This window comes from Delphinus delphis, chromosome 13 (genome assembly GCF_949987515.2).
Source record: "Delphinus delphis chromosome 13, mDelDel1.2, whole genome shotgun sequence".
Lineage (NCBI taxonomy): Eukaryota > Metazoa > Chordata > Mammalia > Artiodactyla > Delphinidae > Delphinus > Delphinus delphis.
Window position 1 is genome coordinate 38,101,791 of NC_082695.1, and position 27,335 is coordinate 38,129,125.

The 27,335-nt window shown below is 36.4% G+C and overlaps 1 protein-coding gene across 1 annotated transcript in view; it reads left to right on the plus strand.

Moving 5' to 3' along the window:
* The window catches only part of GREB1L (GREB1 like retinoic acid receptor coactivator), a 260,164-nt gene that overhangs the window by 162,187 nt on the left and 70,642 nt on the right, over positions 1-27,335 (plus strand). The window contains exons 7-8 of the mRNA XM_060028768.1: positions 1,647-1,769; positions 25,589-25,717. Of these exons, the coding sequence (XP_059884751.1) occupies positions 1,647-1,769; positions 25,589-25,717 (252 nt within the window). The remainder of the gene's footprint in view (positions 1-1,646; positions 1,770-25,588; positions 25,718-27,335) is intronic.

The window sequence follows — 27,335 nt, forward strand, 5'->3', positions numbered from 1 at the left end:
TTCTGTACATTGTTTAATGCAGTGGGACATCTAATTCTTATGAGCAGTTTCTTAGATGCTGAGATTTCCCCTCCATTATTAATATTATTATATTGTTAAAGACAATAGAATAATTGTCTTTAATATTTCTGTTTGTGAAAGATTTTGGCCTGACCATGAAAAATAGCATAGTAAATCCAAATTACAACTGAAGATTTGTTTCCGAATCCTTCACCATAATGACTCCTGGTTGCATTTGAGGAGAGATTATATAACTCCTTAGGAAATGGCTACATGTTCTGAGGCAGGGATCATCTGGACTGTGATCAGTGCTGTGACCACTAAATTGTAAGCGTGGTAAATTATAGATAACTCTTTATCCTGATAAAGTCTAAAGACTTTTCCTCTAGAAACATCATTTTAAATGTCATGAATCCTAATAAAAGAGTAAAAATAGGATAGGTATCACCTCCCTGCCTTTTAACTGCCTTTTTTTAGCTTTTGTTTTGGTTGCATAAAATATTTTTAAGTTCTTATTTAGTGCTCAGTGACAATTCACCTTTCTGGTAAATAATAACATTTGTGAAATAGTTTGTGACACAATGATCCTGGGTGGCTTCTGGAGCCTCACATTTATAGTCATTCTGTTTTGGAATTGGAATTGTATATATGTACATACCTATCAAACTACATATTTGCATATAATATACATAACGTGGAGATATCCTTTTCAGTCAAAATACAGTAGCTCTTCAAGGAACGTCATAGATAGAAGATTATAGAAAACTGCCTCTAACTTTTGCATGTATCCAATAAACTTGGAAATTCTCTAAAGGACCCACTATAATTAACTTTGTCATTTACAACCATTTATGTTTCTTTTTCACATGCTACCTTTAAAGACTATTATAGTACAACATACAGTATAATTTGGTTGGAAGTTAGAGCCCCGAAAACCTGTGACACAGGTTGTCACAGTATTTGCTATCTACCTGAATCAGTACAAAGTATTATTAAAATATTACACCAAAGCCTCAAGTAATATTGGCTCATTTAAAATGAAGCTTAGTTTTGTATGATCAGTAAGTACCCTGAATATTGTCTACCTATTTCCTCTAATAAGAACTGAGAATAATAAGAATTTCTAATTTTTCTCCTCTGTGTATAATATTTTCTTTGCTTCTGTTTCTGGACGTAAATTAAGGTTGAGTAGGGAGGGTTGAAGGCAGCCTAGAAGGACTCTAGATTACTATTCCACACGTAAATCAATCCTGGACAGAAGGTTAACTGGTGCTTGAAAGCTTATTTGGTTTTTATAAATTATTGATATTTTAACCTCAGTATTACCCATGAAACTAACATGACTATATAGGTTATGAGTAATTTTTCTCCTGGGAACTAGTCTGTGAGGAACAAATGTCTAATTGTTCTTTGTAACTACTTCTTTGCCTTCCAAACATGACATTTGGCTCTAGGAAGACGAATTGTGTTCACCAGCTTGAACATTCTATTGGAGTCAAGGTTGGGGAAGGGGGATCTCTGTTGAAGAACGTGCTGCCACTTGAGGAACAGCAGTTTATTTTAGAGATTTTATGGATTGTGTCTCCCTCACCTGTTTTAACAGAATATTGTTTTCCTTACATAATGTGATTCTTACTCCTTTCTAGAATGTAGAAGCCGACAATCCTCTACCATTTGCCACTCTATTAAACCAAACTCTTCAGTGTCATCAACCGTGGCCCCAGAAAATGGCACAACTAATGGATACAAATCAGGATTCATTCAGACAGGTATTGGGTATTTTCTTTTGGACTTTCAAGTGGCAGATGTATATTTAATGAGGCATTTTAAACTTACTGTTGGATGGTTTGAACAGACCTATTTTTCAATAGCGGTATTGAGTTACTATTAGAATTAGAACTCAGCATTGAGATGGATCAGTCTGTGGAGGAGCAGGACCCAAAATCCCGACAGCCCTGCCAATGCTAGGCAAGGCATGGAAAAAGGAACTGACAGTTGGTAGGGAATTTAGTTCAAGCATAGGGCCTGTTTCTAGAGGAGTCTGACAGGAGGCAATAAGTAGAAACACAGATGTGAGAGAAGTCTGCATCATAGCCATCAGGTGGCATGTATTGGGGACATATTCATGAAGACTGGAATTCTACAGTAGGGCTCTAACTAGGCTTGCTCGACAGTATAGGGAGTATTACACCAACTTGGATACAAAGTAAAGTCCCAAAGTAGGACGAAGGATCACAGCGGAAGAATCTAGGACCTAGTTTCAGGTGGTACAAGATAGGAGCTTGGTTACAAATAACCAGATAAAATTTTAGTGCCTGAAACTAGGTTACAGTATCGGAGCTGGATCAGCAGAGTGGCTGACCTGATACTGAGCAGATAAGTTACTAGTCTAAAGCTTCTGAAAATTCCTCCAGTATAGAGGCCTGAACTCAGGTCAGGATAAGACTCCAGGGGGACTTAATGTTTCCAGGTGGCTGAAAGCCTGGAGGGCTGTAACTGAAAAGATCACTGCAGATAGTATTTGAGAAAATTACTCAGAACCAGTCTAGGTTATATCTTAGGCAAGAAGAAAAGTATTTTAAAAGAATTTGTGAATTTTTTTTCAGTTCACTTGTTTTTTGAGAAGTGCTACCTTACCCACAAACTTCATAGCATATGTGCTTTGCCAGTATCCACTCAAACACAACAAGTTGGAAAAAAAGGTGTCTTTATTCATTTCACTACTTAGCATCCTCTTCCAAATTTATGTCAAATTTTAATGAGCTGGTAAATCGTTTGCACTTATTTTCAAGATGGAAGTGATTATTAGACTATGTTAACAACTGTAGTGATAATAAAGCTAACTTTATCTGGGGCACTTCTTGCTATGTGTCTGTACTCAGCTAAATCTACTTCATCCTGGATTTTAGAAATCTAACTTTTAAACTGCTCAAGAGATTTACATAGAGGCTGTAATTTAAGAGGAAAGAGAATATTCTAAATTCTCGTTTAGAATAAATGAGAGAACATCATGTCACTAGGTATTGAAGAAAGAAAAAATTGGTATTGGGCTCTTGGCATTGAAAGATTAGTTTTCATTACAGTGATGTCTCTCCTAGAATTTGATTGATTCTGTAGTATATTTTCTGCCATTAGAACTTGGGGCTAATGAAATGCAATTTAAAAATTACAGTATTAGTGATGAATATTTACTTCATTCCAACAAAAACTTACCAAGTGTTTATTATGTTCTCAGACCCTTGTCAGAGGCTGTAAGGCAGGGTTCCAGTACTTGACTACTGGCTCCAATGACTTAAAAACCACTCATATAAGGGATAAAAGAATGATAAAACATGTTACCTTTTCTAAGAGGGACAGGTGAATATATATAAATAACCAGTTGTACCTGAAAAAAATGAAAAGATACTGAAATGTTAGTAAGAAGTAATGAAATGTTAATAAGCAGTTTTGATTATGCAGAAATATATTTGGAAAATGAATATTGCTCTGAATAGAGGAATTCAAGATTCAGGCTTAGCAAAGCCTCCTTTAGTTGCCACGAAGGGACACAGGCAAGACACTGACTGACTCACAGTGGACACAAGTGGCCAAGTGCTATGCCAGTATTCTTGTGTATCCCTTGTTGGGGTGAGAATGGTAATTTGACCATGAAATTACCTATTAATTTTAGGTGCAATCCAGAGAATTTAATAGAAGATAGTGCCTTTAAAAGTAAAGCTTTGTGTCTAAAACTTTCTTCTTGACAAATTACGGAATCTTCAGTAATAATTTTCCTATGTATTTTGAAAGTAATAGACTGTAAGAATTTTACCTTAGCCTATTATATCATTTCAAACATTAGCGTATGCAGCATCTTAGCAGATAGATTCACCCTCCTGTAGGATTTACCAACAATCCTGGTAAAATATTTTATGATTTTGACCGAAGGTGGCTACATAGTTATCTACCTACATTACACAGACATACCACATACAAACATATACACGTACATGTATTGTGTTTAATAAGGACAAGAATTCAAGAACAGGTGAAAAAATGGGAATTCCTTGGTGGTCCAGTGGTTGGGACTCTGCACTTTCACTGCCAAGGGCCCAGGTTCAATCCCTGGTCAGGGAACTAAGATCCCAGAAGCTGCGTGGCATGGACAAAAAAAAAAAGGGGAAAAAGAAAAAAGGAATAGATGAAAAAAACCTTTGCCTAACCCAAGATCTTGAAAGTTTCTCTTCCACGTTTTTTTGTCTAAAAGTTTTATTGTTTTATCTCTTGCATTAAAGTCTGTGAGTCATGTTGAGTTAATTTTTGTGTGTGGTGTGAGGTAAGCATCTAAATTCATCTTTTTGCATGTGGATATCCAATTGTCCCAGCACCATCTATTGAACAGACTGTCTTTTTGTCAGTGAATTTCATTGACCTCATCAAAATTCAAAACTTTTACACTTCAAAAAGCAACATTAAGAAAATGAAAAGACAATGATGGACTAGAAAAATACTTGCAAAACACATATTTAATAAAGGATTTGTATCCAGAATTTACAAAGAACTCTTACAACTCAGTCATAAGATGACCATCCAATCAAAACATGGGCAAAAGATTTGGAATAGAGATTTCTTCAGAGAACATACACAAATGGCCAATAATCACATGAAAAGATGCCCAACATCATTAGCTGTTAGGGAAATACAAATCAAAACCATAATAAGATATTAATTCTATCTCCCCAGGAGAAATAAAGGCACGTGTCCTCACAAAAACTTATATACAAATGTTCATATAGCAGCATTATTCATTACAGTCGAAAACTGGAAACAACCTAAATGTCAATCTACTCGTGAATGGATAGACAAAATTGTGTATCCATACAATGGAATACCATGCAGCAATAATAAGGAACAAACTATTGACACATGCTACACCATGAATGAACTTCAAAAACTTTATGCTGAGAATTCCCTGGCAGCCCAGTGGTTGAAACTCCGAGATTCCACCGCAGGGGGCTTGGGTTCGATCCCTGATCGGGGAACTAAGATCCCACATGCCTCAAGCTATGGCCAAAAAACAGAACAAAACAAAAACATTATGCTAAGTGAAAGAAACTAGACAGAAGAGACCACATATTATATGATTTCATTTAATGAAATGTCCAGAAAAAGCAAATTTATAGAGACAGGAAATAGAATAGTGGTTGCCTGGGGCAAGGGGTGGGAATGAAAATTAACTGAAAGTGGGCATGAGGTTTCTTGCTGGGGGACAAAAATGTTCTAAAGCTGATTCATGGTGATGGTTGCACCACTTGGTCAAGTTACTAGAAATCATTGAACTGTGCACTTGAATTGGGTATATTCTATGATAAGTAAAATATACCTTAATAAAGCTGGGGGTTGGGGAGGAAAGATTAAAAAGCTGCTCTAAGAGAAAGGTAAAATCCTCTGGAGTGGCAACCTTTCTCCCTCATTTGAATCCAGTCTAATTTATTGAGTGTCTACTACAGAATGAGCACTGTTTCAGACCAGATGGTAAACTGCACAGGACTTGGAGTCAGAGTCTTGGTATTCAAATACTGCCCCTGATGTATATTGGCTGAGGCTTGGGATGAGCCACTCAATTGTTCTATGTCTTGGTTTTCTCATTTGTACAACTAAAAATAACAATACCTATTTTACAACTAAGAATTAGCTCAGCCTTGCTACTATACTTCTATTTGTGTGCCATTCTCCCAATTATAATAATTTGTTAACCATCTGTATTCTCTTATATGCTAGAAACTGTAAGTTCATTTTGTTTATCCCTATACCCCCTAGTACCTGGCAAATGCCTGGAAATAAATGGTGTTTTTTGTTGTTGTTGATGTTTTTTCTTTTTTGGCTGCACCTCGCGGCATGTGGGATCTTAGTTCCCCAACCAGGATTGAACCTGTGGCCCCCTGCAGTGGAAGCATGGAGTTCTAACCACTGGATTGCCAGGGAATTCCCAATAAACATCATTTGAATTCCATTTTTATTTACATTTTAAATTAGCATTTGGGGGATTGTTAACTTACTGGTGTGTACTCTTTTTCCAAATGAAGATGGTATGCTCATCTACCATTAGGAGGAAAAATTAGCCCGTAGGGCAGGACAGGGATGAGCCACCTAAACTCTGCCCGTGTGACTAATTTTTAAGAAAATGCTATCAGGCAGGACCTGATATGACTTTATGACTTTCTTAGGCCCTGGGCACATTTGCCTAAAGTATTTAAAATTGTATTTTATGACTGTGTTGGTATAAAGATGAATATATTAATACTATATGCTACAATACTTTGTTCAACAAAAAGAAATTAAAACATTTCTTATGATTTTAAAAGAAATTAAAACGTTTTCATGAACCCCTAGAAGTACTGTGGACCCAAGGCACTGACTTCTATGCCTAATGGAGAAGTTGGCCCTGTTATTGGAGCCATGTATTGTCCATGAAATGGGATTTTCCTCTGGATGAACCACTGTAGGCTTAAAATAATGTAAGCCCCTTACCATCTAATGCTTGTGTATTAAAGAAGGAAGAACAATAGCAATGAAAGGACTTGCCCTATCATATATCAAGCTCATGAGGCTTTACTAATAAAGACAGAGTGGAGTTGGCACAGGGATAGACACAGAGCAGCAGAACAGAATAGAAAGTCCCCAGACAGATTCATGTAACATGTGGGTATAGAGTGACTTGAACATCAGCAGAACCTTTTCTTTCAACAAATGGTCCTCAGAAGTTGGATATACTATGTGGAAGAACAATAAAACTGGACCCCTATTTCACTCTATACACAAAAATCAATTTCAGGTAGCTGGAGGATCCAAATGCAACAGGCAAAACAGTCAAGCTTTAAGAAGATATTGTAGAATATCTTAGATATTGTAGATATCTTAAAAGTAGAGACAAAAGGTGCTGATCACAAAGGAAAAAACTGACGTTTCACTGTTTTTAGAAGGTACTGTAGAGTTAAAAATCAAGCTATAAATTGAGAGAAGATATGTAATACATAAAACTAACCAAGGACTAGTACAAAGGACATATAAAGAATGCCTATGAATCAGTAAGAAAAGACACATCAATAGAAAAATGAGCAAAGACTTCAAGCACCTCACGCAAGAGGAAATCCAAGTGGCCAATAAATACATGAAAAGATGATTAACCACTTTCGTAATTAGGGAAATTACATTAAAAATACAGTGAGATGCCATTATATACATGCCAAACTGGCAATGATTTGAGGTGTGACAGCAGTAGATGTTGGCAAAGATTTCAGGCAACACAAACCATCATATGCTGCCAATAGGAGTGTTAATTGATGGCACCACTTTGCAAGTAATTAGCAATACATAGAAAAGTAGAAAACATGCATATCCTATGATCTAGCTATTCCACTCCCTAAGGAAACACTTTTGCATCAAGAGATACGTACAAGACTCTTCAGAGTAGTGTTCTTTGCAAATGACAAGCTGAACACAACTCAAATGTTCATCAACAATAGAATAGATAGATAGGTTATGATGTATTTATATAATGAAATACCGTTTGGCAATGAGAATGAACAAATAATACCTACATGCATCCTGATGGAGGAATCTTCCAAAATGTTGAACAAAAATCTACTTACAGAAGACTCTATCCAATATGATTATATTTCTGTTATGTTCAAAAATATGCAAAACTAAATTATTTTAAGAATACGTACATAGCACAGTGGTTGCCTCTGGGGAGACGGAAGGAGAAGGGATGGGGAAAAACAAAAAGGAGGCTACTGGCTGCTGGCAGTGTTTTGTTTTGTTTTTATCCCTTGACTTGGATAGTGGTTATTTCCATAGGTATTTGCTTTATAATTATTTTTTTAATTAATTAATTTGTTTATTTATTTATTTGGGGCTGTGTTGGGTCTTCACTGCTACGCGTGGGCTTTCTCAAGTTGTGGCGAGCGGGGGCTACTCTTCGTTGTGGTGTGCGGGCTTCTCATTTCTCATTACGGTGGCTTCTCTTGTTGCAGAGCATGGGCTCTAGGTGCAAGGGCTTCAGTAGTTGTGGCACGCAGCCTCAGTAGTTGTGGCTCACAGGCTCTAGAGCACAGGCTTAGTAGTCGTGGTGTGTGGGCTTAGTTGCTCCGCGGCATGTGGGATCTTCCCGGATCAGAGCTCGAACCCATGTTCCCTGCATTGGCAGGTGGATTCCTAACCACTGCGCCACCAGGGAAGTCCCTATAATTAATTTTTTAACGATACATAAATATTTTGTGAACTCACCTGTATTTTGATATATCTCATTGGGAAAAAGAGCAAATTTACCCTTTCAAACTACATATGTGTATGGTATGCAGTGTTACACTTTGAGAACAAGTGGTATCATAGGCCAGGGATCCTATGGTGTAATAGTAATGTTTCAGTCTTTTTGAGTTTTTCTATTTCCCACTGCATTGAATCTGCTGTGGGGTTGTTGCTGTGGTGATAGAGCTGCAGCATGCAGCCCCACAGCTGACTTTCGTCTCCAAGAAGGGAAGGGGCAGAGCCAACCCTGATAGAAATCTCTAAGCACTCATATTTTCCCTTCCCTACAATGTCTTGGCCTCCTCTCCTTTGCCTTCCAAGAGTTTAGAGCTCTCATGCTGCCCTCTGTTTGTCCAGAATATTTCATGATGTGCCACATTCAACCCAGGGCTTACTATTTTGTCTCCATTTGCCCCCCAACTACAATTCCTCTGTCCAGGGTGACAGCCATTTAGAAAACAGTTTCCATTAGAATGTATTATTTAACTGTCCCTAAAATGTAACTGTGTTTGTCCCTTTCTGTTTTTGATTTGTCCTTTAGCCACTAAACTTCTGAGGTCAGAATAATCAAAAGTTCCTCTAGCAGGTTTTTCTAAGCTTAGTTCCTCATGAATATTCAAATTATTACTTTACCAAAGCACAGTCTCCTTTTTCCAAATGTGTTGGGAACCCTTTGGCTGGCAGATTTTCCCACTCCCAACCAGATACTGAGAACATGTAAGCTCTTCCTTTACACTGTATATTCCTTGGGTAGGGATTGTATCTTTGCTTTCTTCCCCTATTCTATCCCCAGAGCCTAGCATACTATCTGGCCTGCTGAAGAGGCTCAATAAGCATCTGATGAGTGAATGCATGGGTGGGGGAGAGGGAAGAAAGCCAGTGACCATACTCCTCTGAGGCAGGGCCAGTGAATGAGCTTGTGAGACTCCTGTTGCCCACAAAAGAGAAAATGTAACTCGTTAGCAAGTATAAGGAAGAATGGCCCACTCTGCAGAAATGAAGAAAATGCAAGTAATAACAATGAAAAGTCATTTTCACCAGTTGCATTGGCCACAATACTCTATTTTAAGTGATAATATACAGGGCTGGCAAGGATGTGGTAAGACCAACAATCTCAGACCTCAGGCTGGTGGAGGTAAACAGTGATATGATCTTTTAAGAAAGCAATTTGGCAATATGTAACAAGACCATTAAAATATTTATATCCTCTACTCTAGTAATTTCACTTCAGAGGGCTTAGCCAAGAAAATAACCTAAAAGAAAGTCAAGATATTCACTGCAGTTATTCTTTATATTAGCATAAAAGGAAAAGCAATCTTTTAATATAGAAACAAATAAATCATAGCATACTCACATGACAAAGATGTCAAAAATACTGTGCAACCACATAGGAAATAATCCTGTTAAATAAAAAATGTAATATTAAAACTCTATGGGTATTTTTGTTATATCATGTAAAAAATATAACATGGATAAAACATAGAAGGGCATACACTAGAGAATAAACAATGGTTTGTGGGACAAGTGAGCTTTTAACATGTTTGTTTCTATTTCTGAATTTTCCTTTATGTCATATTTTTCATAGTTAAGCACTAAAAATTCTCAGGATTAAGCCAAATGTATAGGTCAGTAGAAAAGACCTGTTTTTCACAATCTCCAGCATTCTTTATAGGAATGCTGTGTAGGAATAAGGACCAGTACCTAACATAGACACATCCAAACTACAGCTAGAAGGTAACAAAAGCAGAATTTGAACTTTCTCTGCTCACTAGTGACAATTTTATTAGGCAATTTCTGGGTTATACATAGGTGATATTGATCTCTACCTAGAATTCTGTAAAATGTTCCTGTGTCTCAAATTTCAAGGCAGGAGGAATGTGAAGAGGAGAGAGGAGCACTAGGGTTGAAAAATCCATAGAGATCAACTCAATATCCACTTTTGGCCAAAATGAATAAAAAGGGACTAATTTACCCTCCCATCTGAAACAACCAGAAAAAAAAAAAAAAAAGACAAAACTACATGAAAAACGATTTTTAAGACCCTGTCATCAGGCAACAAATGACATTGATTCCTGATCAACGGGAAACAAGTAAATGTGAGTCTTACCATTTTCCCAGCTTACTGCTTGGAGAGTTTCCAGACCATGATGCTGGGAGGGGGAACTGTGGTGGAGCCCAATAGGTCCCCTAAGTTGAGTAGAAGAAACTGAGAGTGAAGGGAGACCAAAGCAGCTAGAGTTCATTGCACCAAGTGCCAGAAGGGAGAGAGCTGCACAGAGAGAGAGAGCCCGAGCTGTGCAGAAGGTCCCCTGAAATTTTCAGCGTAGTACTGGTTGATGTATGCATGTGAGCAAACTACTCAGGGCTGGTAAAAAGTACCATCCAAAAGGATGAGAGGGAACATTCACACAGGGCCAGGGCCAGGGACTGTTCCCACCAGCTAGACAGGAAAACCTCACAATTTATCAGGCATTGGTTGGAATACTAAGGAGGGTCTTACCTCAGTAATAGAGAATACTTAGCCCTAGACTGAGCACTACCTCAAAACTGCAAAAAAAAGAAGAAAAGGTATCAAATTGTTTCCAAGTAATTTAACTGCATTCCAGAGTAAAGCTCAAGAATATTTATAGGCAAACTTCCAATTATAAGGTAAATAAGTACTAAGGATGTAATGTACAGCACGATAAATATAACTAACACTGCTGTATTATATATATGAAAGTTGTTAAGACAGTAAATCCTAAGAGTTCTCATCACAAGGAAAAAGATTTTTTCTTTTTCTTTTATTTTGTGTGTATATGAGATGATGGAGGTTCACTAAGCTTCTTGTGGTAGTCATTTCATGATGTATGTAAGTCAAATATTATGCTTTACACCTTAAACATATACAATGCTGTATGTCAATTATATCTCCATAAAACTAGAAGAAGAAGAAAAAGTACTTACAGGAATATCCAGCATCCTACAAGATAAAATTAACAATGCCTGACATTCAGTCAAAGATTACTAGGCATGCAGAGGCAGGGAAACACAATTAATATTGAGGAGACTCATTAATCAATCAAACTAACCCAGAACTGACACAGATGTCAGAATTAGCAGAAAAGGATGTCAAAACAGTTATAAACATATCTCATATTTTCAAAAAATTAAGTAAACATTGAAAATATTAAAAAGACCCAAAATGAACTTCTCAAGGTGACAACTACGATGCTTGAAATGAAAAATACACTGGATATGATTAACAACAGATTAGTCACTAGGGAAGAAAAGATTAATAATTTGAAGACATAGTAATAGAAACCATCCCCTGTGAAACACAGAGAGAAAAAATAAACTGAAAAGAGCATTAGTGAGCTATGGAACAACTACAAGCAGCTTTTTCTACTGAAACTGGAGTGCCTGAAGAGTGGGGGTGGGGGAGACAAAAAATATTTGAAGAAATAAAGGACAGAAACTTCCCAAACTTGATGAAACTTATAAACCCACAGATCCAAGGAGTTCAATGAATCCCCAGCACAGAAATATATAGAAAACCACAACAAAGCATGTCATAATAAAATTGCTTAAAGCCAACAATAAAGAGAAAATGTTAAAAACAGCAAGAGAAAAATTCCTCTGTTATGTACAGAGGAACTAAAATAAACATGACATTATATTCTAATGGGAAACAATATAAATAAGACAGAGGAGCAACATCTTTAAAGTACTGAAAGCTAAGAACTGTCAACTTAGAATTCCATACTCAGCAAAAATATCTTTCAAAAATGAAGGTAAAATAAAGATATTTTCAGACATACAAAATGTGAAAGAATTCACCACCAGCAGATTCTCACCATAAAAAAATGCTAAAGGAAGTCACTCATATAGATGGGCAATAATACCAGACAGAAGAAAGTCTGAATCTTTACAAAGGATTGAAAACCACTGAGAGAGGTAACTACCTGGGTAAATATATACATTTTTTTCTTATTATTTAAATCTATTTAAAAGATAATTGACTTATACAAATATAATAATATATTATGAGGTTTATAATGTATGGAAAAGTAAAACGCATGACGATAGCAAAAGGCCAGGAGGGGAGATAATGGAATGTATTGTAAAATTCTTGTACTATATATATATGAAATTGTATAATGCCACTTGAGGTTAGACTGTGATAAGTTAAGATATATACTATAAACCCTAAATCAACCACTAAAAAACCCAAGAGTTATAGTTAATGAGCTACAAGGAAGATAAAATGGAATCATAAAAATACTTAATTAACCCAAAAGAGGGCTGAAAAGAGGAAAAGGGAGACAAAAAATAGATGCAACAAGTTAGAAAATGAATAGCAAGATGAAAGAACCACATGAAGAATCACATTAGGGCTTCCCTGGTGGTGCAGTGGTTGAGAGTCCGCCTGCCGATGCAGGGGACACGGGTTTGTGCCCTGGTCTGGGAAGATCCCACATGCCGTGGAGCGGCTGGGCCCGTGAGCCATGACCGCTGAGCCAGCACGTCTGGAGCCTGTGCTCCGCAACAGGAGAGGCCACAGCAGTGAGAGGCCCGCGTACCGCAAAAAAAAAAAAAAAAAAGAATCACATTAAATGTAAATGATCTAAACACCCCCACTCAGAGAATTCCCCAGCAGTCCAGTGGTTAGGACTCCACACTTTCACTGCTGAGGGCACAGGTTTGATCCCTCGTCAGGGAACTAAGATCCTGCAAGCCGTGTGGTACAGCCCAATGAAAGTAATAATAATAAATTTTTTAAATAAAAAACACACCCCCACTCAAAGGCAAATATTATCAGATCAGAAAAAAGTAAGACCTGACTCTATGCTGCTTACATGAAATACAATTAAAATAAAAAGACACAAACAGGTAAAATGTAAAAGTATTTTTTAAATCTACCATGCTAACAGTAGTCAAAAGAAATCTTGAGTGGCTATATTAGTATCAGGCAAAATAGATTTGGGGACAAAGAATAATACCAAAGATTAAAGAGGTAACCTCATAATGATAAAGAGGTCAATTAATCAAGAGGCCAGAGCAATCCTAAACATTTATGCACCTAACAACAGAGCTTCAAAATACATGAAGAAAAAACTGATAGAATTATTTTAAGAAATACATAAATCCACAGCTATAGCTAGGTATTTCAGTACTTCTCTCTCAACAATTGATAGAACAGGTAAACAGAAAATCAATAAGGATATAGATTATCTGAACAACAGTATCAACCCACTTGACCCAATTGACATCTATGGAACACTTCACGTATCAACAGCAAGATACACATTCTCCTCAAGTTCACATAGAACATTTACCAAGTCAGAGAAAAAAGACATTTTACATACAGAGGAACAGAAATAATTATGTTATCATGGTTATGGGCCATAAAACAAGTCTTAATACACTTGAAAGTATTCAAATAGTACAAAGAATGTTCTTTGCCCAAAGTGAAATTGCACTAGAAATCAGTAACAGAAAGATTTCTGAAAAATCTCTAAAATTTGAAAACTAAATAACACACTTGTAAATAATCCATCGATCAAAAGGGAAATTAGCAATATTTTGAATGGAATGGAAATGAAAAAAGAACATATCAGAATTTATGGGATGCCACTAAAGCAGTATTTAGAGGGGAATTTATAGCACTAAACTTGTATTAGAGAAGAAGAAATCTCTTGAGTCAATGAACTTAGCTTCCACTTTAAAAAACTAGGAAAAATAAGACAAAATTAAAACCAAAGTAAAGAGAAGAAAGGAAATAATAAAGGTCAAAGTGGCAATCGGTGAAACAGAAAACAGAAAAACAATGGAAAAATTGATAAAACCAGAAACTACTTCTTTGAGAAAATCAGTAAAATTGATAAAGCTCTAACCAGACAGGAAAACGAAAGAGAAGACACAAATTACCTATATCGGGAATGAGAGAGGTGACATCACTGTAGATTTGAAAGATATTAAAAGGATAATAAGGGAATGTTAGGAACAGTTTTATACCAATAAATTTGACAACTTAGATGAGATGAACAATTTCCTTGAAAGACACAAATTATAAAAGCTTACATGAGAAGAAATACACATGAATAGCCCAGTATCTATTAAATACATTGAAAATGTGGTTAAAATCTTTCCTAAAAAAACAAAACAAAACAAAAAACCCTCTAAAATGGGCAGAAGACCTAAATAGACATTTCTCCAAAGAAGATATACAGATTGCCAACAAACACATGAAAGGATGCTCAACATCATTAATCATTAGGGAAATGCAAATCAAAAGTACAATGAGGTATCATATCACACCAGTCAGAATGGCCATCATCAAAAAATCTACAAACAATAAATGCTGGAGAGGGTGTGGAGAAAAGGGAACCCTCTTGCACTGTTGGTGGGAATGTAAACTGTTACAGCCACTATGGAGAACAGTATGGAGGTTCCTTAAAATACTAAAAATAGAACTACCATATGACCCAGCAATCCCACTACTGGGCATATACCCTGAGAAAACCATAATTCAAAAAGAGTCATGTACCACAATGTTCATTGCAGCTCTATTTACAATAGCCAGGACATGGAAGTAACCTAAGTGTCCATCAACAGATGAATGGATAAAGAAGATGTGGTGCATATATACAATGGAATATTACTCAGCCATAAAAAGAAAGGAAATTGAGTTATTTGTAGTGAGGTGGATGGACCTAGAGTCTGTCATACAGCGTGAAGTAAGTCAGAAAGAGAAAAACAAATACCATATGCTATCACATATATATGGAATCTAAAAAATAAAAAAATGGTTCTGAAGAACCTAGGGGCAGGACAGGAATAAAGACACAGATGTAGAGAATGGACTTGAGGACACGGGGAGGGGGAAGGGTAAACTGGGACGAAGTGAGAGAGTGGCATGGATTTATATATACTACCAAATATAAAATAGATAGTTGGTGGGAAGCAGCCGCATAGCACAGGGAGATCAGCTCTGTGCTTTGTGCCCACCTAGAGGGGTGGGATCGGGAAGGTGGGAGGGAGATGCAAGAGGGAGGAGATATGGGGATATATGTATATGTATAGCTGATTCACTTTGTTATAAAGCAGAAACTAACGCACAATTGTAAAGCAATTACACTCCAATAAAGATGTTAAAAAATAAATAAATAAAATAGCTACAAAAACCTTAAAAAGAAACAACCCTTTAGGCCCAGATGGCTTTACTGATAGATTCCACCTTTAAGGAAGAAATAATACCAGTTCTACACAAACTTCCAAATAATTGAAGAGAATGGACTACTTCCTAACTCATTCTAGACAGCATTACATTGATACCAAATCAAAGACATTATAAGAAAAGTTCAAACCAATATCCTTCATGAAATAAATACAAAATTTAGTAAGCAAATTTTAGCATATTGAACCCAACAATATGTTAAAAGGATAATATATCATGACCAAGTAGAGTTTATCCTAGGAATGCATGATTGGTTTAACATTTGAATACCAATCAATGTAATTTACCATGTTAACAAACTAAACTAAAACCATATTATTATCTCAACAGATGCAGAAAAAAGCTTTGACAAAATTCAATATTTATTCCTGATAAAGACTCTTAACAAACTAGGAAAAGAAGGGAACTCCCTCCACCTGATCATGGTCATCTGCAAAAAACCCCACAGCTAACATACTTAGTGATAAAAGACTAAATCCTCTCTCCCTAAGATCAGAACAAGATAGGCATGTCCGCTCTTACTACTTCTGTTCAATATTGTACTGCAGGTTCTAGCCAGTGCAGTCAGGCAAGGAAAAAAAAAAGACATCCAATTTGGAAATGAAGAAGTAAAACTGTCTTTATTCATAGTAGATTTTCTATGGAGAAAATCCGATGAAATCTACAAAAATGCTAAACTGAGTTTAGCAACATTGCAGGATACAAGATCAATATACAAATATCAATTGTACTTCTATATATCAACAATGCATTATCAGAAATTAAGATTTTTAAAATAACTACCATTTATAATAGCATTAAAAACGTGAAAAAAAAAGGGTGGGGGGCTTCCCTGGTGGCGCAGTGGTTGAGAGTCCGCCTGCCAATGCAGGGGACGTGGGTTCGTGCCCCGATCTGGGAGGATCCCATGTGCCGCGGAGCGGCTGGGCCCGTGAGCCATGGCCGCTGAGCCTGCGCGTCCGGAGCAAAAAAAAAAAAAAAGAAAACTTAATGATAAGAAAATAACCTAATTTTTAAAATGCACAAAAGATATATGATGGTAATTAAGCACATGAAAAGATGCTTAACACCATTAGTCATTGGGAAAATGCAAATTAAAACAACAATGGGATTTTCCACATACTTAGAATGGCTAAAATTAAAAGACTGACTATACCAAATGTTGGTGTGGGTGTGGAGGAATTGGAACTCTTGTACACTGCTGAGAATGTAAAATAGTAAAACCACTTTGGGAAACAGTTTGACAGTTTCTTAAAAAGTTAAACATACACCTACCAGATAGTCTAGCCATTCCATTCCTAGATATTTACCCAAGAGAAAAGGAGTATATGCAACAAACATTTGTGCACAAATGTTCATAGCAGCGTTATTTGTAATAGCCAAAAACTGGAAACAACCCAAATGTCCATCCAGGTGAATGTTTATCCAGGTGAACAGATAAATAAATTGTTATATACAACTCAATAGATAGTAATGAGCTATTGATATTCATAACAATATGGATGGATTTCAAAATGATTAAGGCAATAATTCACTCAAAAGAAGCCAGACAAAAGGAAAAAAATATCATTCTATTTGTATAAAACTCTAGGAAATGCAAGCTAATCTAAAGCAGCTCAGGGAATTCCCTGGCAGTCCAGTGGTTAGGACCCTACGCTTCCACTGCTGGGAGCCGGTGTTCAATCCCTGGTCGGGGAACTAAGATCCCACAAGCCGTATGACCAAATAAATAAATAAAGCAGATCAGTAATTGTTTACAGAAAGGGAAACGCAGGAAAGAGGGATGACAAGGAGACTTAGAGGTGATGAATGTGTTCACTATTTTGACTGTGGTGATTGTTTCACAAGTATATACATATGTCAAAACTTATCAGATTGCATACCTTAAGTATGTGCAATTTATTGTCAATTATGCCTCAATAAAGCTGTTTAAAAAATGAATAGTGTAAGAACAGGTTAGGAAGATATCTGACTTAACATTAATTATAGGGGTAATTGTGTTTTAATTATCATGTTTTAATTAAATACTACTTTTTGAGTCAAAAGTAAAATATGGCTGACAAATAAATGATGCAGCCTCAGCATGCATTAATAGAAATATTGTGTCTTATTAGAAGTACATTAATTGCAGTCTGAATGTGAAAATAGATCTAGAGTACTTTACTCAGGAAAGAAGCAAATTATGTAGGCTAAGTTTAATACAGGTGCCAAGGGCAAAAAGAGAGCTTGTAAAGATTTAAGCTCTCAAGCATCTGGAAAACACTTAAGATTTAGCAAGACAAATATTTATTGAATATCTACTGTGTTCTAGGCACTTGCTAAATATGTTAATCGCTACCGAGAGGTAGGTTTTAGGACCATTTTGCAGATCATGAATCAGAATCTCAGAAAAGGTTAATATTTGGCTTTTTTAAAAAAGAGTTATTAAGTGAAAAAACCAGAATTCAGATTCTTTCAACTTGCTACTTAAATGGCTGCCTTTTTTAAAAAAATTATTTATTTTGTTTTATTTTTGGCTGTGTTGGGTCTTCGTTGCTGAGAGTGGGCTTTCTCTAGCTGCGGCAAGCGGGGGCTACTCTTCGTTGCGGTGCGTGGGCTTCTCATTTTGGTGGCTTCTCTTTGTTGTGGAGCACAGGCTCTAGGCGCACAGGCTTCAGTAGTTGCAGCACGCGGGCTCAGTAGTTGTGGCTTGTGGGCTCTAGAGCGCAGGCTCAGTAATTGTGGTACACGGGCTTAGTTACTCTGCGGCATGTAGGATCTTCCCGGACCAGGGCTCGAATTTGTATCCCCTGCATTGGCAGGCGGATTCTTAACCACTGCGACACCAGGGAGGTCCACATTGCTCCCTTTTTTAGAAAGTTTTTGCCCCCCAGTGATTTTGCACTAACAGAGAATTATTGAACTATTGCATAAAGAAGATAAGGAAGTCGTTTTGGCTTCTCTTTTTCCACTCTATTTCTTTAACCATGATGTGGCAGACATTGTGCCAGGAGCTGGGAATGCCCTCAAGGAGCTCATGACCTAGTGGCAAAAATAGGAAATTACAAACTCCTACAACATAGAGCATAGAGCTGTGACTTGCTCAAGGAATTTTCCAAGTTTGCAAATCCTCCGGTGCCTAAAAGGTCACTAGTAGAGATAATCAGGCCTTGGTGAGATACAGATGCTGGGCAATCAGTTGCTTACTCACTATCTAAGCACCAGATTCTGCACAACAGCCTACAGTTCAGATTCATGTCTGAGCAAGATCACAGGCTATTGCATTTTGGACATTGGGGCTGCTCCCAAATAATCAAAACCACTAGTGTTAAATGCTGAATATGCCAATGTCACCATACCTGATAAATTCAAGAATAGAAGCATGCGCAAGGTGGTAAAGATTAGGGAATAACATAAAAGGATTTACATTTTGGAAAGTTAACTCTGACCTTACCTAATGCCTAACTGTGCTTTCTGACTGCATGCTTACAGCATATGGCCTTTTGTGACTGGCTTTTTTCACTTGATGTAATGTTTTCAAGGTTCCTCCATGTTGTAGCATGTATCAGTACTTCATTCCTTTTTGCTGCTGAAATATCCCATTTTATGGATATACCATATTTTATTTTTCCATTTATTTGTTGATGGACATTTAGGTTGTTTCTACTTTGGGGCTATTATGAATAATGCTGCTATGAACATTTGGGTACAGATTTTTGTATGGGCATGTGTTTTCACTTCCCTCTCATTTTATAGCTAGGAGTGGAATTGCTGAGTTATATGGTAACTCTGTGTCTATCCATTTGAGGAATTATTTTCCAAAGTGGCTGCACCATTTTACATTCCTACCAGTAATGTGTGAGGGTTCCAATTTCTCCATATCCTGGTCAACACTTGTTATTGTCTGTCTTGTTTTGTTTTAGCCATCCTAGTGGGTGTAAAGTAGTATCTTATTGTGGTTTTGATTTGTGTTTCTCCAATGGCTAATGATGTTGAGCATGTTTTCATGTGCTAATTGGCTATCTGTACATCTTCTTTGGAGAAGTGTCTATTACAAATCATTTGCCCATTTTTCAGTTGGGTTATTTGTCTCTCTATTATTGAGTTGTAAGAGTTCTTTATACATTCTGGATACAAGTCCTTTACCAGATATATGAGTTACAAATATTTCTCCCACTATATGAGTTGTCTCTTTCTTGATGGTGTCCTTTGAAGCACAAATTTTTTTTTTATCATGATGAAGTCCAATTCATCTATTTTTTTTTCTTTTGTTGCTTGTACTTTTGGTGTCACATCTAAGAAACCATTGCCTAATCCAAGGCCATGAAGATTTATTGCTATGTTTTCTTCTAAGAGTGTTATAGTTTTAACTCTTACATTTAGATCTATAATCCATTTTTGGTTAATCTCTATATATGGTGTGAGGAAGAGGTCCAACTTCATTCTTATGCATGTGGATATCCAGTTTTCCCATAACATTTGTTGAAAAGACTATTTTTTAATACATTGAATTTTCTTGGCACTCACTCATTTCAAAATACATTTGCCCATTAAATGTAAGGTTTTATTTCTGGATTCTCAATGCTATTCCGATGATCTGTACATCTTTCATTATGCCAGTGCTGCACTGATTGATAATTGTAGCTTTGTATGAAGTTCTGAAATGGGTAAGTATGAATCCTCTAGCTTTGCTTTTCTTTTTTGAGATGATTTTGGTTATTCTGGGCCTCTTGCATTTCCATATGAATTTTAGAATTAACTTGTCAATTTCTACAAAGAAACCAGCTTGAATTTTGGTATGGCTTGCTGAATCTATTGAATCTGTAGAACAATTTGAGGAGTATTGCTGTATTAACAATGTTAAGTCTTCCAATCCATGAGCATGGAATGTCTTTCCATTTATTTAGGTCTTTAAAAATTTCTTCTAACAATGTTTTATAGTTTTCAAAGTATAAGTTTTACACTTCTCTTACTAAATTTATTCCTAAGTAGTTATTTTTTCTGATGCTATTGTAAATGGAACTTTTATGTTAATTTTATTTTTGTGTTGTTCATTGCAAGTACATAGAAATACAATTGACTTGTATATTGAGCTTGTATCCTGCAACTTTGGTTAATTCATGTATTAGCTTTAGTAGTTTTATAGTGTATTCCTTAGTATTTCCTTTTTGTCCATTTTATCTGAGTCATCTAATTTGATGTCTTTATGAGTTAAGTAGGGCTGCCATCACAAAATAGCACAGACTGAGTGGCTTAAACAACAAAAATTTATTTTCTCACAGCTCTGGAAGTTGCAAGTCCAAGATCAAGGTGCAGCAGGGTGTTTTTTTTTTTCTGAGGCCTCTTTCCTTGGCTTGTAGATAACCAGCTGCCTTCTTGCTATATCCTCACATGGCCTTTCCTCTGTGCATGCACATCCCTGTTGTTTCTTCCTCTTTTTTAAAGGACACCAGTCATATTAGATTAGAACTCTACCCTTATGACCTCATTTAACCTTAATTACTTCTTTAAGGACTCTATATACTGTCACATTCTAAGGTACTAGAGATTAGGGCTTCAACATATGATTTGTGGGGACAGGGGCACAATTCAGTCCATAACAAAGGCATACAATTGTTCATAGTATTCCTCTATAATTCTTTTTATTTCTGTAAGTTTGCTAGCAATGCCCTCTTTTTCACTCTTGATTTTAGTAATTTGCATCTTTTCTCTTTATTTCTTGGTCAGTCTGGCTAAAGTGTTGTCAATTTTGTTGATCTACTCAAAGAAAAAACTTTTGGTTTTGCCAGTTTTCACTATTGTTTCTCTATTCCCTACTTCATTCATTTCTGCTCTAGTCTTTATTATTTCCTTTCTTCTACTTATTTTGGGTTTAGTTTACTTTTCTTACTTCTTTTTACTTGAGATTTTCTTCCTTTTCATTTATTTATTTTTAAAATTTTTATTTTATATTGGAGTATAGTTGATTTACAATGTGTGGTAGTTTCAGATGTACAGCAAAGTGATTCAGTTATACATATACACATATCTATTCTTTTTCAGATTCTTTTCCCATTTAAGTTATTACAGAATATTGAGTAGAGTTCCCTGTGCTATAGAGTACGTCCTTGTTGATTATTTATTTTATATTTAGTAGTGTGCATATGTTAATCCCAAACCCCTAATTTATCCCTCCCCCTGAACCTTTCCCTTTGGTAACCATAAATTGTTTTCTAAGTCTGTGAGTCTGTTTCTGTTTTGTAAATAATTTCATTTATATCATTGTTTTAGATTCCACATACAAGTGATATCATATGATATTTGTTTTTCTCTGACTTACTTCACTTAGTATGATAATGTCTAGGTCCATCCATGTTGCTGCATATGGCATTATTTCATTCTTTTTTATGGCTGAGTAATATTCCATTGTATATATGTACAACATCTTCTTTATCCATTCATCTGTCAATGGACATTTAGGTAGCTTCCATGTCTTGGCTATTGTAAATAGTGCTGCAATGAATATTGGGTACATGTATCTTTTCAAATTATGGTTTTCCCCAGATATATGTTCAGGAGTGGGATTACTGGATCATATGGTAACTCTATTTTTAGTCTTTTAAGGAAACTCCATACTGTTCTCCATAGTGGCTGTACCAGTTTACATTCCCACCAACAGTGTGGGAGGGTTCCCTTTTCTCCACACCCTCTCCAGCATTTACTGTTTGTAGACATTTTTATGATGGCCATTCTGACTGGTGTGAGGTGATACCTCTTGGCAGTTTTGATTTGCATTTCTCTAATAATTAGCGATATTGAGCATCTTTTCATGTGCTTTTTGGCCATCTGTATGTCTTTTTTGGAGAAATATCTATTTAGATCTTCTGCCCTTTCTTCCTTTTTTTTTTGGCCATGCTGCACAGCTTGTGGGATCTTAGTTCCCCAACGAGGGATTGAACAGGGACCCATGGCAGTGAAAGTGCTGAGTCCTAACCACTGACTGGACCGCCAGGGAAGTCCCCCTTTTTAATATAGGCATTTGCAGCCATAAATATTCCTCTAAGCACTTTTTAAACAGTATCTCATAAGTTTTCAGTTGTCGTGGTTTCATTTTCATTTATCTTAAAGTGATATCTAATTCCCCTTGTGATTTCTTTGATCTATTGGTTATTTAGTAATGCATTGTTTAATTGCCACAAATTTGTGAATTTCTCAAATTTCCTTGTTATTGATCGCTCATTTGATTCCATTGAGGTTAGAGATTGTATTTTGTATGATTTTAATTCTTTTAAGTTTATTGAGGCTTGTTTTATCACCTAACATATTGTCTATCCTGGAGACTGTTTCCTGTGCACTAGAAAAGAATGTATATTCTGCTTTTGTTCAGGGAATGTTCTGTTGATATCAGTTACATCTAATTGGTTTATAGTGCTGCTCAAGTCTTCTATTTCCTTCTTGACTCTCTCCCTAGTTATTCTATCCATTATTGAAAGTGGGGTACTGAAGTCTCAAACAGTTATCATCAAATTGACTATTTCTCTCTTCAGTTTTGTCAGGATTTGCTTCATGAATTTGGGGCTCTGTTGTTTATATGTTTATATTTTTATAATTGTTATGTCTCCCTGGTGGATTGACACTTTTATCATTATAAAATGTCCTTTTTCTTCTCTAGTAATAATATTTTCTTAAAGTCTATTTTTTCTGGTATTAGTATGGTCACTCCAGCTCTCTTCTAGCTACTGTTTGCATATATAGTGTGTTTTGTCATACAGAATTTTTAAAGTTTTATGTAGCTGAATATATAAATTTTTTATGGCTTCTGCATTTTGAACAATAGTTTGGCCTTTTCCATTTCAAGGTGATAATTGACTCTCCCATGTTTTCTCCTATTATTTCTGTAGCTTCAGTTTTTAAGTTTCTACTTTTGGTCCATTTGATTTTGTTTGGTACTTGGTGTAAGTTGTAGATCCAACTTAATTTTTTTCTTATATGTCCAATTGCCACAGCACAGTTTATTGAATGGTTCATCTTCATTGCTGCTTTGGGCTGGTACCTTTATCTTATACTAAATTCTTATGTGTATTTGCATCTGCTTCTTACTGTCTTTTTTCTTCCATTGTTCTGTTTGTCTACTAATGCACTAGGACCACAGTATTTTATAGACTGTGGCTTTATAAGTCTTTATATCATCATGTTAGCCTCTTGTCATTTCTCTTATTTTTCAGAATGTTTCTTGCTATTCTTGTGTGCTTATTTTTTTCATATCAACATTACATCAATTTGCTTACTTAAACAATTTGCTTACTTACTAATAATTCTAATAGTAATTCTAATAATATCTAAACCTGTTGGTATTTTCCTAGGATCATATTAAATTTATGAATTAACTTAGGTTGATTGGCATTTTTTTGACATTGAATATTTCTGATCTGAAACATGGTTGTCTTAACGTTTGTACAGGCCTATTTTCAAGGTCTTCAGAAAAAATTTTTAATTTTTAAAAATCTTTAATATGAAAAGTTAAAAATAGAGAGAATAATATCACGGACCATCACTGTGGACCTATTACCCAGCTTAAATAATTATGAACACATGGCCATATTTTCAGTATTACTGCCTCTCTCCCTCCCTCCCTCAATGTTTTACAACAAATCCCAGACATTATATAAGAAATATGATCAATTTTTCTTCATATAGTTGTGTACATTTCTTATTAAGCTTATTCCTAGACGTTTTATCTAACTGTTGTTCATTGTTTTTATATAGGAAGATTTATTTCTGTACATTGATTTTGTACACTTTTGTTATTATTTAAATATTTGTTTGTGCTAATTTGAATTCATTGACTTGAAAAGGTTACCACCCTTTATAATTTGCTAACCAGATTTCACCTGTATGCTCACCTGAACTGTTAGAAATATGCTAAAATTCTAGGTATAGACTAGTGTAGTAAGCTACTAGTCTTGCACCAAACAACATATTTGTGACCTGAAACGTAATAACCAACCTGTGTAGTGACATGTCAAATTTACCTGGAATTCCTGTCCTGTAAGGTTCTCTGTTAATACCTGAAAAACTCAGGTTGTCTTCAGTTTCCTGTCACTTTATAATATTTTATGTGCAGTTGCTGGCCTCTATTCTTCCTGTAGATCTTAAAATCACTCCCTGATGTAAGTCAGTCCCTCAGAGAGGCACATAACTCTTCTGAGCCAGTAGGGAACCATTTCAGTCTTTTGAGTTCTTATGATAAGCACTGATCAGATGTATCAGGAATCACATTGTGGCATGAGCACTAATATTTTAGATAGTTTCTAATGTAGCACCGTCAGTATCCTGTACTTTAGAACAGGATACTCTCAGAGTTTTTCAAACTCTCAGAGTTTTAACAGTCCCTTTGACACTTTCCTGTGTTACCTGATTAAGCTGTTCTGCTGGTGTAGAGTCAGGGATTTAGGGTCTATTTTATTCATTTCGGAAAATTCTAGTTGCCTGGAGCCTTTATCTCTCCCATAACCTGCCTCTGAAATGGCATATGGTTTTTCTGCCAAATAAGAATTTTCTTTTGGATGTCTCTGGTATTACATAAGGAAAAATTCTAGTTTATTCCAAATATTAAAGCAACTTTTCTTCAGAGAAAAGTTCTTTCCCCTACATTGCGATGACTTAGCTTACACGACACTTTTCAAATGACAAACTTATCTGGATAGAGATAAATATATCTCATTAAAATATGGCTTTAAGGGAAGCTGTGGAGACAGTTTTAATATGGCACATGATGATATCCTTGGTGCCACGTCATACGACCAAGTTACATGGCTACCATTATTTAAGGTAATAGTACCAGCCTCATTGAGTTCATATAGGAATTAGGTGAATTGATATATTTAAAGTGCTTAAACTTAAAACTAGCACCTAGCACGTAGTACCCACTGGTGAGTGTTTGTTAAATACATAAAAAAGAAAATAAAACCTATGTACAGAGAAATGGACTTTCTTAAAATAGATCAAGGGAAAAACTGAAATTCTATAGTCTACTATAGTCTCTCTCAGCTCACTCTTGTTGAATTAACTTCCTTCCTGCATATATAGTTTCTAATTTGAACAACCTCTTTCATTTTAAAGATTCGCCGGTTCTCAGTCCAGCTAATTCTGCAATCAATTTAAGTGGAGCTCAGGACCTGACCTGGAATAAGAATGTTGTGAAGCCACTGGCTTTATCTTTGCAGGTTGTAGGGAAGACTTTTGCTGCAGGTGATGTTTTCCTCACTTATATATATATTTTTAATTTATTTATTTTTAATTTATTTTTGGCTGTGTTGGGTCTTTGTTGCTGAGCACAGGCTTTCTCTAGTTGTGGCGAGCGGGGGCTACTCTTTGTTGTGGTGCACAGGCTTCTCATTGCGGTGGCTTCTCTTGTTGCGGAGCACGGGCTCTAGGCGCACGGGCTTCAGTAGTTGTGGCATGCGGGCTCAGTAGTTGTGGCACACGGGCTTAGTTGCTCCATGGCATGTGGGATCTTCCCGGACCAGGGCTCAAACCCATGTCCCCTGCATTGACAGGCAGATTCCTAACCACTGTGTCACCAGGGAAGCCCTCCTCACTTATATTTATTTGGTAAATACCTAGTCCATAAAAGACTTGTGTGAAATTTAATTGACAATTTGGTAGAAGAAAACAGAAGCTCCTTCTTTGCCAGTTGAAGGCAAAAGTGGGGCTGTCTACTATAACGCACGTTTATACAAAGCTTTGTGTTTTCTGTGTTACATCCAGAAGAGTCAGTGAATGACATTTGGCACACAGGGGAGACAAAGCAGGTTGATTCTGTTCAATAAAAATTTCTTGGATACCTGCTATACTGAGGAACTGGGGATAGATACTAAGATAAATAAGGCTCAGTCCCTGACCTCTAATGTACTTGTAACCTTGCAGAGGAGATCAACCTAAAAGAAGATATTTTCAGTGTACTGCAATAAATACATAATATCCTAGGGGAGCACAGAGGAGGGGGGGTTAGCCCAGCATTTTAGGGAGTAATTGAGAACGGGTTCTTGGGGACTTCCCTGGTGGTCCAGTGGTTAAGATGCCGTGCTTCCAATGCAGGGGGCGTGGTTTCAAACCCTGGTCAGGGAATAGGGGAAAGACATTTCAAATTCAGGGAAAAGCAGGAGCAGAGCTTGAAAGGAAAAGGAAAGGAAAGAAGCAGCATGACATGTGCAGGAACTTCCAGCAGTTTGGACTCGTTAGAAACATACAATGTAAAACTCAGGGAGTAGCAGGAGGTGAGCAAGAGGCAGAAAAGGGAAAGGTCATAGGAGGTCAGGATAAGAAGTATGGATTTCACTCTATAACTTATGGCACAGGGGAGTGACATGGTCTTATTTTAACTTAAGCTAGATCATTTTGGCAGCAAAAAGAAAGCGTTGGGAATACAAGTTGCAGGTCGTTCAATAGTCTGGTTGAAAAATGATGAGGTCCTTGACCAGGGTGAAAATAGGTTGGAGAGGAGGAGACAGATTGGAAAGCTACTCAGGATGTAAAATGAGCAGACTTGACTGATTAATGGGAGCGTAAAACAGAAGAATGGGTTTCAGTTGACGTCCATCTTTCTGGGCTAATGGTTAGTACCATTGCTTGAGATAGGGAATACAGCAAGGGGAGCAGGTTCCCCAGGAGGAGATTGTGAGTTCAATTTTGGACATGATGAGTTTGAAATACCCATCAGGCATCCAAGTGGCGCTACTCAACGGTAATTTAATTTATCGTAGGAGGAAAACAGGACTAATGGTATAAAGTTGAGCCACCAGCATATGGTTAAAATCACCATGTAAATAGTGTCAGCCAAGGAGAAATGTAGGGTAAGGCAAGCTAT